Source organism: Zeugodacus cucurbitae, chromosome 4 (assembly GCF_028554725.1).
Source record: "Zeugodacus cucurbitae isolate PBARC_wt_2022May chromosome 4, idZeuCucr1.2, whole genome shotgun sequence".
Lineage (NCBI taxonomy): Eukaryota > Metazoa > Arthropoda > Insecta > Diptera > Tephritidae > Zeugodacus > Zeugodacus cucurbitae.
Genome location: NC_071669.1, coordinates 58,665,236 through 58,680,898, shown reverse-complemented (window position 1 = coordinate 58,680,898; position 15,663 = coordinate 58,665,236). Strand labels below are relative to the sequence as shown.

The 15,663-nt window shown below is 33.7% G+C and overlaps 1 protein-coding gene across 1 annotated transcript in view; it reads right to left on the bottom strand.

The window, feature by feature from the left end:
- Window positions 1-3,737: 3,737 nt before the first annotated feature.
- The window catches only part of LOC105220860 (mucin-4), a 111,300-nt gene continuing 99,374 nt past the window's right edge, over window positions 3,738-15,663 (bottom strand). Inside the window, exons 3-7 of the mRNA XM_011197393.3 lie at window positions 8,188-8,446; window positions 7,663-7,871; window positions 7,377-7,601; window positions 6,955-7,106; window positions 3,738-6,879 (exon numbers count right to left, since the gene is read on the bottom strand). Coding sequence (XP_011195695.2) covers window positions 4,741-6,879; window positions 6,955-7,106; window positions 7,377-7,601; window positions 7,663-7,871; window positions 8,188-8,446 — 2,984 coding nt within the window. The 3' untranslated portion in view covers window positions 3,738-4,740. The remainder of the gene's footprint in view (window positions 6,880-6,954; window positions 7,107-7,376; window positions 7,602-7,662; window positions 7,872-8,187; window positions 8,447-15,663) is intronic.

The following is a 15,663-nucleotide window of genomic DNA, read 5'->3' as shown; positions in this document are numbered from 1 at the left end:
AAAAATGTAATATTTATTATTTTTTTTAATTTTTTTTTAATATTGTTTTATTTTTTTTTAAATAATTTTTTTTTTATTTTTTTTTCATATACATACATTTTTGGAACATAAAATTCACTATTTTCGCTAAAAATATATTTTTTCGCTTAAACACGAATTAAGGCAGTCTGCTTTACAGGCTTCAAAAAATCGATTTTTTTGTTTTGTTTTAAATCTCTTCCAAAACTATCCAAGAATACGTCTTTAAAATTCCAGAGGGCAATTCGACATATTTTCGAAGCTAGAGCAGTTTTAGTAGCCGAGCGTCGAGCAGGTGCGAATGCTCAGACAGACTTTAAAGCGCGTTTTCTCGAGTTTTCAGTTTCACAAGTGTTAGAAAACGGTGCCGGCGATAGCAAAAAGAATATATGTCCGATCGAAAAAAAACGAATGTGATCTAGCTTCAGTATTAAATTATCTTCTATTTGAACTAAAAAATGTATTATTTAAACTACTTGTTTTGCAACTTAAAGTGAATTTTTTTTCTTAAAAAAAGTGAATTTTTTTTCAAACTTCGAAAAAATTTGGAATTTTATAACTTCTTCGGTATTTTTTTAGTTCATAAAGAAAAGAAACGTATAAAAATTAAAAAAAAAATTTGGTTCGACTGTTTCAGATGCATCGCACGACCTCCATCACCGGCACCGATTTACAAGTGCAGACTCCAGGCGCTCCAGAAAAATACTTACAACTTTGAAAAAATTTCAATAGTTTTTAATAATAAATATTGTTTTTTAAGTCTTAAATATAGTACACTATCGTCTAACAATTACGTTTACCGCAATCATTTTCTTCCCTTTCAAAAAAAAAAAATTGCTAAAAAACGCGGCTTCTAAAGCAAACTACTGCCTTAATTTTTTTCAATGTATTTTTATAGTAAAATAATATTTCGATAGTAAAATTTAAAATTTTGTATTCTGCCCTGGTCGAAAAGTTCGATTTATGGAAGGAGATTTGACTTCTATTGCCAATTCAAGAGTTCGAGTTATGGAGAACTTCGAGTTATAGAAGTTCGAGTTACGGAAGTTCCACTGTACTTTGAACAATATTAAAAATTAAAATACTTAAATATTGTTTATAATTTTTTATAAAAATTGAATTTAAATTATTTTTTTTAATATTTTTTAATTTTTTTTCTAATTTATTTTTTTTTATTTTTTTTTTAATTTTTATTCTTTTTTAATTAAAATTTTTTTTATTTAAAATTTTATTTATATATTTTTTTATATATTTTTCATTTTTTTTAATTTTTTTTAATTTTTTTTCATATACATATAAATATTTTTAAATTAAAGTTCACTTTTTTTCGTTAAAAATATTTTTTTTTCACTTAAACACGAATTAACTTACCTTTGTATCGTTATACTGTTGACAAAAACAACTTTAATTTTCGTTTGATTATTTGATTTCTATTGGCTTTATGCCATTTTACGCTACATTTTATTTGATTCATGTTAAGGCCTTCCTTATTTATAAAATGTTTAGTGATAAGACATTCATTTCATATTTCTTAAAGTTAAGTTTTACACGAAAATTATTTGAAATAAAGTTAGTTACATACATATATGTATTCGCGTTCGAAGTCTAACGACATGTTTCGCTTTATTTATTTTTACTTTAACACGTGTGTTTAAATGCCAAGCATGCTTTTGCTATAGAATTAAAGAAAAATAATAATTAAAAAAACAAAAACAAAAAATTAAAAAAGTAAACTTAATAAAAATATAAATTCAACTATTGTAGTAAATAATAGTTGTGAAATGCAAAGCGACATCACAATGTATTAAAAATAATTAAAAGTAAAAAAAAAATTTAAAAAAATTAAAAAAAAACATTTTTATGTTTATGTTAAAATAATATTTATTACTGCGCTATTTTATATGAAATGCAATCCAACTATTTGAGGAGTTTTACTTTATTTATTGCCTGCTGTACATTTGTTTTCCTTTTTTCTATTTTTCTATTTTTTTTGTTTCATAATAAAACAAACGGTGAATTATATTTTTTAAAAACTATTTAACAAATTAAAGTAAACAAATTGTACATATGTATGTATGTATGTATGTACTATATGTAACTGTAAAAAATATATTGCTGCTCTACATTGTACATATGTCTGTATGTATTGTATGTCTGTATGTATGTAAACCTTTGTGAGTACAACTCTTTGCTTTAAGTTATAAGTAATCGTATTTAGCAATTTTTCTTGGTTTTGCATTACTTTTATAATTAACTATTGTAATGTATTGTATTTGTATGGGCGGCGTTGTAAGGATTTCAAATGAAATAAATAAAACTATTACATTATTACATTAGCATATACAACTGTATTTAATATATATTTATATATTTATTTTTGCTGTCAAATTTACAATATTTAAAACTTAAATTAGGTGTTTTTTATAAAACTCAATTAATCAATAATATATTTTTTTTTGTTTTGTTTTAAACTAAAACATTTTGGCACTGTAAAGAAAATTTACATGTTCATAACTGTAAATGTGTAGGCAAGTGGCGCTTGGAATTGACATTTGCGGCGTCTTTAATGCTTATAATGTGTTTCAAGTGGGCGTGCAAAAAGCTTTAAGTAGATAAGTATTGGTTCGAAAGAATTAAGAAAAAAATCGCAAAAAAATGGATGAAGCACAACAACAATTTCGTAGTAAAGAAAAATCTCCAAAAGAGTAATGAAAAATATTAAAATGCGATTAAAAATTATTGGAACGAATAATTTATGAGACTAAACAAAAAACATACATACATACAAATGATAGCTAAACTTTTTTGATTTAAAAAATTTTGAAAATGTATGAAATTAATATTAAAAAATAAAAAAAAAAAAAATATCTAAAAAATAAATTATTTTATTTAAAAAAAAATTTTTTTTTTTATATATTTTTTTAATATATTTTTTTTTTTGATAAAATTGCATAACAATTAAATTTTCTCAAAATTAAATTGCAAAAAAATCAAATTTAAACAAATTAATATATAAAATTATTAATTTTCAAATTTAGTAAACACTTTAAAGTAAACCAAAAAGTAAAAAAAAAAATAATTTAATTAAAAAAAAATTAAATACATTAATTTTATAAAATTATTAAGTTTCAAATTTAATAAACACATAGATGTAATTCAAAAAATAAAAAAAAATAATTTAATTACAATTACTTTTTTCAGATTTAAATAACTAATTTTATAAAATTATAAATTTTGAAATTTAATAAATACATGGAAGTAAACAAAAAAAATTAAAAAAAAAAATTAATTTAATTGCAAAAAAATCAAATTTAAATAAATTAATTTTATAAAATTATAAATTTTGAAATTTAATAAACACATGGAAGTAAATGAAAAATTAAAAAAATTAATTTGATTAAAAAAAAAAATCAAATTTAAACAAATTAATTTTATAAAATTATTAAGTTTCAAATTTAATAAACACACAGATGTAATTCAAAAAGAAAAAAATAATAATTTAATTACAAAAAAAAATCAAATTTAAATAAATTAATTTTATAAAATTATAAATTTTGAAATTTTGCAATTCAGACAAAGAATAAGTCAAAAATATAAATTTTTGTCGTTGTAGTACAACTGCAAATACTAAATAAAAAAATGTGTAATTTAATTTTAACTGTGTATTTTTGTTTACAATTGTCTGCGAGTTTCAGTTTATTTCCCTCACTACTATAATCAATTATAATTATTGGTTTATTTTATTCATATTTTCGTTCAGCTACATACAACTATAATTTCTTACTTGTCTTTGTTGTTCCCATAATATACTATATATGTATGTATGTATGTATTTGGTTAGTGCTCAATATTGTTATACGTTACAAAACAGTCTAAAGTTTACTATTCATCGACGCTGTAGGCGAGTATACATTTAGGAGAAATACTAATTAATAGTTTTATGTAAATTTCTTCCAACAAATTTTTGATTTCTGTTTTTTAAGAACCGCATTCATTATAAATATTTTTAATTTATTTGATTTTGTTAAAGTGACAAATGTTGAAAAAGTGGCAACGCTGGCTGGCAGAGCTTTTATATGAATCCTTTTCCAAGATAGATTTTAATAAAATATTATATATTATATGTATATTCAATTTGATGAACAATTTAAGTATTTTAATCTCTGATCCAATGAAACATATCTTGTGGACTAGCTCAGTTCCAGAAATAAATATCTTGATATCTACTGAAAAAGATTTTCGATAACAAAATCTCGTTCTGAAGAAGGTTTTTTATGGTTTTCACTTTGACCTTGAATGGCTCAAAGATCACTTGATAATATTTTAAAGATTTAGGCTTATTACTGTACGTTTTTTTTGAGGTTAGAAAATAAAGAAAAATGGATTAATAAATCCCACATACACTAACTCAACAAGTGCCACTTTACCAATCGGAGAGCAAGAATCTACGATACGACTAAGAATAGTAACTACTCGTATTCACGAATCCTATCTAATATGCGAGTAGTAAATATTTCGTTTTAAATTTTAGTTCTTAGTATATGTTTAATTGTGTTACTTTAGTTAGTTGAAGTTGTGCGTCTCATCCTACTGACCATGCGCGCCCACTACACTGCCCCATAAAGCCACCGACATAACACACTCAATTGACCTAAGCTCATTTCATCGCGCTGACGCAATTGTCTCATTGCATTTCGTTGAGTCTATCTATCGCTCCAACTGCTACACCATGCCATAGTCGGTGCACACCGGCGTCGGTTGATTATTCTGCTGTTTCTCCTTATTCGCCGCCGCGGCAGCCGCCATATTTAGCTCCACCAACGTATCGATGCTGTTCAGGCTAACACCCTGTAGTATTTTCTGCGCCGCCAATGAGGTAAAATTAAAGGACAAATCCGTTAGACTCGGGAAATTGTAGAGGTCTTCATTGCCGGTTGCTGGTGCGCTGACCGGTCCATTGGGATCTTTCGACAAGCTGAAGCGCCGATCAAGCGCCTCCTTTTCGACGGATTTGTCACTTGTGTTGCTGCAGTTATTGTCCTTTAAAGCTAAGTTCGGTTCGCTGCCAACGGCGATTATGTTTTTTTGCAATATATGCGCCAGGTCGTCACTATTAATGGCCGGATTGGATTGCAGTATATTGCCGGTCTTTTGCAGATTGCCCGAAGACTCGTAACGATTTAGATTCTTCAAATCACAATGTGAGTTCATCAATTTCGCGTGTGTTGTCTCCTTGGTGTTCTTCTCGTAGAAACGTAGATTACCAACCGAACCGGCGATTTCAAAATCTTGTTTGGCTGCTAGCGCCGCCATGGCGAGTGTCTTCTCACCGCTGGGCGAGTTCGGATTCGATTCGTTTTTCAGCACATTGTTTTTGTAGACAATCTGGCTGGAGCCGTGTTGCGGCAATTGTAAGCAGAGTTTACGGCTGTTATTCATTGTGGCATCGTTGTTGATATTCTTCGTGAATTTCGAGTTGTCGATCACCTCCGTGGAGCTCAGCGTGTCCAGATTATCCGGTGAGGTTTCGCTAATGAAAGAGATGGAGTCGCAAGTCTCGGAGTTCGCCTCGTTCTCGCTTATCGAATTGTCTTTGTAAATTTGTTGTATATTTGTCGCCTGCTGTTGTTGTTGTTGCTGCTGCTGTTGCATTGACTTCGTTTGGCTATGCGTTTGCGCATGCGCCTGTGCGTAATTCCGTTTCTGTTCTTTTTGTTGCTGCTGATTTCTCATTGGCGTAGTTTCCTGCTTCGAGAGCGTCTTCTTAATGATTTCACCCTTCTCGTTGGTTGTCGTCTCATTATTGATGATGTAGACATTAGAATTCTCCATCAGCTTGCCATTCTCCAACGTTATAACGCTACGCGCTGGTGAATTCTGCACAAAAATCTTCGTGCTTGGTATACTACTTTGACTGCCATTGGAGGTGGTGACCTGCAGTGTGATCGAATTGTTCGAATTCGAATTCGGTATGCTATTGTAATAGGATTGTCCACCTGCATTACTCATTGGACGGCCCGGCGTTGGTTTTTGCTGATTCGTGATTTCCTCGAGTATACGCGATGGCGTCGAGGCGCGTTGTCGTTGCGTCTGTTCGGCGGCGCGTGCACGCATTGCCTGATGACGCGGTGTGCCGCGCGGCGAACCATTCAAGACGAGTATCGACCGCGCTGGACTTGGTTGCACCACCGCTGTGTTGGTCGAACATTGCGAGTCGAGACTAGAATGACCACTGGTTTTGCTGAATGACACCTTACCGCTATCGATGCTCGACGGTCCCGAGGTAAGCATGGATGAGGCTTTGCCCGATTCCAAACTAGACGGACCGCTCTGTACGCTGCGATAGCACACCTTACCGCTATCCAAATTGCTGGCATAACCGTTAATTATTATGTTATCTGATTGACGCTTCGTCGCTGGCGCTTTAATGCTGGCACTTGTGCGCGAAGGCGACTGTTCGAATATGTGTTTGCCGATAACACTCTTTGAGGAAGATTTTTGTGCGTTCGCTGCCACTGCGGCGGCAACAGCACTGGCTGTTGTTGTGTGATTTGGCGCCGAGAGGCGTGACAGTGTCGCGGTGGAGTGATTCGTTTTGCTCGCTGTCGTCGGTGCGGTGGTCATGTTCGTTGTTGCACCGCTCGCTGTGGCCGGTATGGATTGTGTGGAGCGTGGCAGTGAACTGCTGCAGTAGACTGGCGAACGTCGTCGTATGGGCGAACAATCGCGCGACGATATAAGGAAGGTCGAGTCGCTGGACATGTGTCGTCGATGTCGGCGTGGCAGTGTGAGTGAACGTTGACTTAACTCCGAACCATCGTAGAATGTGGAATTGGAAAGCGTATGCGCCACCGGCATGTCCTAAAGTGGGCGAGATATGAAAGAAGAGATATTAGTGTGTTGAGAGGGATATAGAAGCTTGTGTTGTTAACTTACATGATCGGCTGTTTGCGTGCCGACACTATGTAAATGCACTGCACGAGAGTTGAACCACTCGGCAGGTGGGAACTGGGCTGAATATGTTTCGATTTGACGTTGTTTGGCGCGTCCGCTACGTCGGAAGAGACGCGATAGCAAAGATCCCTTTTCTGAAAAGTGAGAAAGAAAAGCTTTAATTTGGGGATTGATGTCTATGAAACATATTCTGAAAACAGGCGGATGTAACAAGAAATAAGAAAAAAAAGTAAAGATGAGACTTGAAATCTTTGACTCGCCACTCTTCAATTATAGAGTCTACGACTAAAATATACCATCTTTTTGGGTTTGATTTCGCAGAGGGGGGTTCGAGTACTTAGACATCATCGGACCGATCCTATCTACTATCGAAAAACTCAAAAAATCATTGTATTTCAACTTACTTGGTGACGAAGAATCTGTGCTTTGGTACTCCGAACTGCTACTGTCCGTGGCTAAAGTTTGTGCGTATGTCTTTGAGAGGCTTCGTGTTGATGCGCAACGTTGGAGACGCTTGGAGGAGCCAAATAAGCGCAGACTATGCCGCCTTTCCAGGCTGCGCGGTGTTGGGAATGAGGCGCTGCGTCTTTTGGCGGCGCGCGGATAAAGTATTTTGTCATTTGGATTACCTGTAATGGAAGTGTTAAGCGTGTAATTTTATTCTTTAACTGGTATTCCTTGTTCACTTACCGCCGCAAATGACATCGGCCAAATTAGTTTGTATGCATTGATGCGTTAGATCGCCATCGCGTTCTGTGGAGATTTCACCGTACAATGAATGTAGCGCCTCCGCATTGGTCATAAGCATTGTGCGCGCCTCCTGAGGTAATTCATCGGTTTCTTCAAAATCTTGATAGCCATTGCGCATAATACGCGGTCTCGAACGACTGCGGCGACGTCTGGTTGAGAGTTTTGAGAAATGAAAATTAATTAAATTCAATCTTCAGAGAAGGTTCTAAATATTTTTAGCAGAGTTTTAAAATCTCTAAGTGAAGAAGAAACTATACTAAATTATAAGATAGTGTCCCTAGGTCTCTGATATCAGTTGTTTTAGAAAAACGATAATTCGGAGATTTGATATCACGCTCTATCTTCTCTAGATCTCCTATCTATATGTGATCTCTGGACATAACCGGCCCAGTGAATACTAGTTTGTTTATCAGAAAGGATGACTGATCTACTCTACTATTGATATATTTGACTCAATATACTCACTCTGGCGTGAAGATGAAGTAACCCTTTGCGGTTTGATAGATTTTCTGTTCCTGCATCAGTTGTGCCAGCGTATCGTAGATAACTTCGGTGGCTGGTGGTGTCATATGCGGAAATCGTATGCTCAGTTTGATGCGCACATTCTCAATGGTGGCCGAATGACCCTCTGCGGTTAGGTCCATAATGACATCACAGAGCGCCTCAGGCAGTGGGGTGAATTGTCCTTGTACAGTCGGTGTTACGATGCAGTCATCGATGTCACCTAAAAAAGAAAAAGAAAAAGAAAAACCAAAAAGAGGTAAGAGGGGAACTCATATATATGGAAGTAGAGTAAAATAACGGTATAAAGAATGTTCAAACTTAAATGTATGTCACTTGCTTTGACAGTTGCAATGACAATTTTGGCTAATTACATGAAGTCTCTATTTAAGTATATTAGTCTTACGCACTTATCGGCTTGCAACAGTTGCGACACTCGATTTTTATGTGACCGACTAACCGAAACTCGTGCTAGTGGCTATTCCCATTTTGAGGCACAATTAATTTCGAAATTAAATACATATGTATTTCGAAAGAAATCGTGCTGTTGCAATCGGCTGCTGTCGCATTTACTCGACTCAAATTTGGTGCAAATCAGACGTGTGCATTCAATTAACTCTTAATAAATGAATGCTTTTAGCCGTTTGAAGGCTGTTCCATAGTTGTCATAGTCATTGGTGGGCTCTCTACATTTGGCGTGATTACAGAAGTAATGCGCTTTAGTTTTCAATTAAGTTTTTTTGGGAGATTACATATTAGTAATGCGGTAACTGAATTAATGTTTGATTTCTAATGCACGTGCCTACACACTTACATTTATAGAGACAACTATCTGAGTCATCTAACGACAACTCTACAGCTGGATGACCTTGTGCTCGGCTTATCAACTCTGTGCGCGATGACTAATAGAAATTAGCAGCTGTTGCTGTTGTAATCGAAGAAAAAGTTGTCAAAATCATCTGTGGGGAATGTTGATGTGTTGCTAGTTCTGGATTCATTTCATACTGACATAAACCCGATTGTCTTGTGAGTTGTCGATGTCTAAACTCTCGAAGTACATTCATATTCCATTTGCACAAAGTGACATAGAGACCAACACAAGTAAAGTTGAACTTCGCTAAATCGAATCACCATAATCCACAAACGAATTTCGAGTTAGAGAGACCTCCGAGTTACGGAAGGTAATTTGTATGAAAGATGGCTCTTATTGCCAATTCAAGAGTTAGAGTTATGGAGAACTTCGAGTTATAGAATTTCAATTGTATTTTCTAAGTCTAGGGTTTCAAGAGGAAGATGGTATTCTGACGGGATTTTACCTGTATTTAGTCTACTCGACAAGTGAGGTCTACTAGAGAGAGAGAGAGAGAGAGAGAGAGAGCTGTGATTTTGTTAGCTTCAAACTCTGCTAAAAAACACGAATAAGTGATCAAAGAGACAAGTTTAACCTCTTTACATGTTAGGTCAGTGTTCCTTAAGCTGTATATCATACATTTTGAAGATCGAAACGTTAAAATTGTCTCTGGTGTCCAGACAAAAGCAATGCGTATAAGATCATTAGATGATAATTTCCAGCAGAGAGACTTAAGTATTCCGTGCCGCCCTGCTATTATCTTAGGGACAGTTATTATTGGATCTACCCAGGGAAAGTTCGGCTAGTATGTGAAAGGGTCTATTTCTGGCTAAGGAAAGCGGACGTAGAGAACAATAGCTTGTGATTTTGGGGAAAGAAGTACTATTGTTAATTGTCTCTTCTCTTAAGGGAAGAAGGATTCCGTTGAGTGCTTGGAGGGACATTGAGTTGTTGTAGGAATAACGCACAGAAGACAGCTGCGTGGAAAGCTTAATAGCGGAGGAGAGTTTTGGAGTGGGAGAGATTAATTTGCTGGGTTTAACTACTCCATATTTCCAAGTTTTTCACTAGAAATTTATGAAATACATGATCATAAGTATTTTAAGTGTCTAACAGTTAAACTTATACGAATCTCGAGTTTGTTGTTCATGAATTTTCCAATTTTCTTTTTCGCTAACTTTTTACTTGTTTAGCATTTACATTTGAGATTTTTTTGCATATTTTAATACTTTTTCGCTTTTCAATAATAAAATCACTTGTCTCTCATAAAGTTTTGATGGTGAATTTAGCACTTGGTCACTGAAGTACCCGCTTGCTTCGCTGCCTCATGAAATTAATCAAAGGGAATGACCAGCGCGCGGCGCTAAGGGTATGAGTATTTGTTCGCCTTCATGAGTTTGGCGCCTACAAGCTTGCCTTGCCTGGAATTCGCTGCTTGGCTTGGCACCTGTCGATTGCCATTGACTCTGGTGATTGACTTCCGTTAGTAATGAGCCTATTATTATTAAACTTTTTCGTCGAATACAATAGCGCAGCATAATTGCAACTTTGTTGCATAGAAATTTTGCCTATTAATATTATTTATGATACTCGAGTGTTGATTGATGATTGTGCAGTGAAAATTGGTAAAACCTTCATGGTTATTGGTAGCTTGTGTCTATGGAATTTTATTATTTTTCAAAAGGGGAAGGAGAAGAAGTGACTATCTATCGGTATAAATTAACAATTTTAGAAAACAATGCTGTAAAACAGTTAAATAATGGAACTACTACTCTATGGCTCGTGGTTACCATTATGACTTCAGTCTCGGCAACCATTTTCATGAGGTCTAAGGACAACTGACGTTAGTTCAGATAGGGAAGAATACATTTATTCGAACTCATGGAATGTCTACGTTCACGTTGATATCTTTCATTTCAAACTACATTCCTTTTGCAAAAGATCTGCCAGGCTTGGGAAATTTCGAAGCATCGGGGTTCTAGAATTCCTAAACATTATTGTAAAATCTGGGTTTTGTAAGAGGGATAAGTGCTTTGTCTTACACCGAAAAGTCACCTCTTGGACGGATAAAATCCGAGTTAATTTCGGTAATGCGATAGTTCGTTCCGTTTGTCCTAACCTTATAATGATGGTTCTGAGCAGTTTCTTCATTTCAATATTTATGTTTTTGGAAAAACATTGAAGGAAACTAATCATGATCTTCTGAGTGATATTTTCATAGTGATTATGAGCGGCTTTAGAGCTAATGCAAAAAAAATGCTAAGCAATAATTTCATACCGGGCATTATGTTGTATTCATGTAAGCTTCCGCCTGTGCGTTGCTGTCAGAGGAGGGCACAAATTACATGTGCGTTTGCCTGAGCATATACTCGTAATATATATTTACTGTCGCGTGGCAAACATAATTTTTCCTCGTCATCAAGACGAGCGGTACGGCCTACAGATTGTGGATTGTATGATCAAAAGGCTTAAGCGTGCCCGGAGTCAACAGTCAACAGCTGGTGGCGGGCGACAGGTGTCAGTTGGAGGCGTTTCTTTAATTACACACTGCATCTACATAAATATGTCTTGTAAGAGTACACATGTGATGCATATATATATATAAATATTACATAATTATGGTAATCATTACGACAGTGTTTATGTTGAAGGCTTTCAGTTATTATAAGGAAGTTTAGTGCAACATTTTTGCTTACCAGCAATAACTGGGATTTAAATTTCTGTATGTATGGAGATTATGTAAATATAAGCATCTACACTAATAGAGAGGTCTAAATAATTAGATAATAGTATATATATATATACTTATGTAAAACCATGAGTGGTCTAGTATGGACGTAGAAGATATATATTTTGAAATACGAGTCTCAAACTATAGTATGAAAAGAGCTTATTCTCATTCTGTATTATTATTTTGTTTTTTTTGAAACTACTCAAAAATAGACAATATTTATTACTCTCAAGATTTGAAATTAGATATTTTTTGTAAATATATTTTCGGTTTGAATACCCGTAATTATTGTTCAATAAAAAATGAATTATTTTCATGCATATATTACATTTCAATTTTGAGCGCCTGGTGTTATTGTAAATTTTAATTAAAAAATTTTGACAATTACGTGTGTATGTAATTTGTAATTTTACATAAAAAAGTATATACTTGTGTTCATTCATATATATATATATATTTAATTAACAAAAATATATGTGTGTACATATATACATACGAATATCACCAAGTAACAAAAACAACAATCAAATTTTATTTTGTTTTGTTTTTGCTTTTTCAATCTATAATGTCAAAAATAAATTTATTTTCGAAAGAAAACGAGATTTTTTGATCAAATGTGAGCCAATTCTCAAAGTCAACTGAGCTATTCTGTTTTTTAAATTAATTTGAAAATTTTGTTTTTATAAACCTACTTATAAATCTGTGAACCTGGTATTTCGATAGTACATATACATATGTATGTATATAGTATATAAATTGTATGTTGCCCTAGTTATATTTTTTGCTTTGTTCTTGTGAGATTTTTAATAGATAACCACTGAAAATATATTTGGATTATCCCATTTGGTGCTGGTTTTCTCGAGTATATGCCTATTATATATGTAGATATTAATATTCTTCATACATACATGCCTACTACATATGTATGTATATATAAAATGAATGAGGAGTGAGGTAAATATAAAATTTTTGACACTCATTCTAAAATTGAAAGTACGTAGATTACTAGATTTTGAAAATTATATATATATAATTTGGTAAATTTTTATATTGAGTTCTCAAGTAGTTTTTTCTTTAGAATAATAGGATTTCATCTAATTTATAAAAAAAGGCATTTTTCGTTGTAGTTTTATAACTTAGGAACGGACTCACCGATCTAAACCAAATGTTTAGGCTTTGTTCGGACTATTTAGTAGATGGTTTATGTGGAGTTTGCACAAAATCGGTGGAGCGGTGCTTCATTTATCTAGGTACTAGCAGACCGCTCCGGCTTCGCACGGGTATAAACAAACATTTCACACTTATACAAACTATCCCATATAATATATATGTATGTACTTTCCGGTTTCTTGGGTGGGTTCATATAAAAAAGTAAAATGAGGAAAATTCGAACATGAAATTATATTTTTTTTTTTAAATGAGCTAAAACTTTATTATTGGCTCTGGTCTTTGACGTTCGTTGTCCTTCTCTCTGATTATGAACGCGTTGGGAACGCTCAGAGTTCGACTCCCTAGTGCGAGCATGTATATTTCTAATATTTTGTTCCTCAAGCCGCTGCACACGCTCCGTACTCGACTCTCAAGCGCGTACTTAGCAGGTTTTGAAATTTTGTTCAGCAAGCAGCTGCGAGCGCTTGTTACTCGACTCTCTGGCATGCGATTGCGATGCGAAGAGATTAAGATTCTCCATCACGGAATCTTTTTGATACCCTCACCTAAGAACTATTTCCAGAAAGTTGAGATTCTAGCAATAAATATAACCTATGTTACTCGGAGTGAATGTAGCTTTCCAATGATGAAAGAATTTTTGAAATCGGTAAAGTAGTTTTTGAGTTTATTCAATACAAACATACATACAATCAATACAAACATACATCATGAGATCGACATATATTTTCGTGAAATTTTCGGTTTAAATAAAAAAAATTAATGATCTTTTTTGAAAATTTTATTGAAATATCATGTCAAAACCAATATAATAAATTTAAGTTAAGTCCAACTGTTCTTTGGTTGACTAAATTTTCTTTCCAATCATTTACTATAGTGCTTTGTAAAAACGGCGCGTAAGATCAAACCTGTGATACTGTGACCAACGGGAACTACTCTGAAATAATCCTGTGGTTCCTTCCTATCATTTATCTCTATTTTTCTGAAAAGCGTTACGTAGGATTACATCTTCGATCTTCGATACTGTAACCTTCTGGAACTACTATGAAATAATCTTTGAAATAATCTTGAGGTATTTTTTCAACTTAAAGTTATTTGAAGATTTTTATTTGAGCATGATATAGAATTTGGCCTATTTCGAGGAGAAACTAGCCTTAAAGGCTACTCTTTGTACGTAAATTGTAAAGGACAGCCATCGGTGCTTAACTTCACTATGTGCTTAGCTTCAAATTTATCAAGTTTTTTTTAAGTTTTATATTTTCTTATAAATAGATCTTTAATGTATAAATTTTAATTATCTTTAAAATGACTACTGGTTTCAAATAACAAGTTGTCTTCCAACAATATAAGGTAATAACTTTCATATTTTCCATAGAGATCCTCATTTTTTGCTTTTGCCTACCCAGGGCGATCGATTTTAAATAAATATCATTCTGCTTAAATTTGATGAAATTAATTGAATTTAAAAGTGCTATACTTAATTTTCCAATTCCTCAAACCATTCTCACTTACAGCAATTTCGCTACCAACATTTAAAATATAATAAATAAAATCGTGTTTTAATTTCCTATTTCGCTGCATTTGATGCTTTTAACTACAATTATTTTCAAATTCAAAATAATTGCATTATTTTCCCAAGCTCCCAAGCTTTGTATGTCACTCGTCCGACTCGTGTCTAACGGTTTGTGAAGGATATTCGCTGCAGCGCAAGACTTTTCCCGTTCCAAAAAATGTAATTTCCTGAGCGCCTATGATTTCATTGCTGCGAGCAATTGTTGTCATGCAATCTCGTGTTGATCCAACACTATTTTCCTGCGTAAATCAAGCGAACGCACCAGCTGTTGGGCAACTCCGCTGCGATGGTGGCATGTTTTCCACCATAACTGACGGCAACATGAGCAACAACAAATGCGAGAAATAAACCACCGCAGTGTTGTTGCCGCGTTTCATTTTAATTCCCGTCATTTGACTAAGAGTGAATTGCAACTAAGTTTATTTTGTTTTTGTTGTTGTTGTTTTTGTTTTTGTTTTTTGTCTTCATTATATTATATTATTGCCAATGGCACTTTTGCTTTTTATAGGCTTTACGCATTCGAATGTTGCATGCAATTTCCTTTTTACAGTTTTCACTTTATCTTCGCTGGAGAGGGAGCAGGGGGTGGAGATGTGCAGCAAGTTGGAATACAGTTATTTTATTTGTTGTATTTATTTCTTATTTATTTGCAAATTTAATGCGATAATGAGTGCTTTGAATCGTTGCGATAATGTTGCATCAAAGAGGCTTACCATGACAACCCCAAAGTGTAAGGCTTTATATGAAGTGAAGAAAAGTGAATAAAACCAAAACCGCAAAATAAATGGCAAAATTAATAAATACGCATAAACTCGTAATTGCTGCAGTTTTCGCTTGTGGCACGCAACGGGGAATCATCTATAAATGGTTATACGTTGAAGCATACATGCAGGCTCTTATTAAATGTAAAGAAATAAATGTGAGAATCTTCAAGAACTTCAGATATTTGTTGACTTTCATTGAAATATATTCTGGTACCCTTTCTTTGACGACTTCTCAAAGGTTTATATAAAAATTCACTTTAAATCTACTTCGTAAAGCTCTGAGGTGTATATGTGCCATAGCTCCTAGATGTATACTTAACATTGGTCGTTAGCTTTACTAGTCTATAGTTCTCTA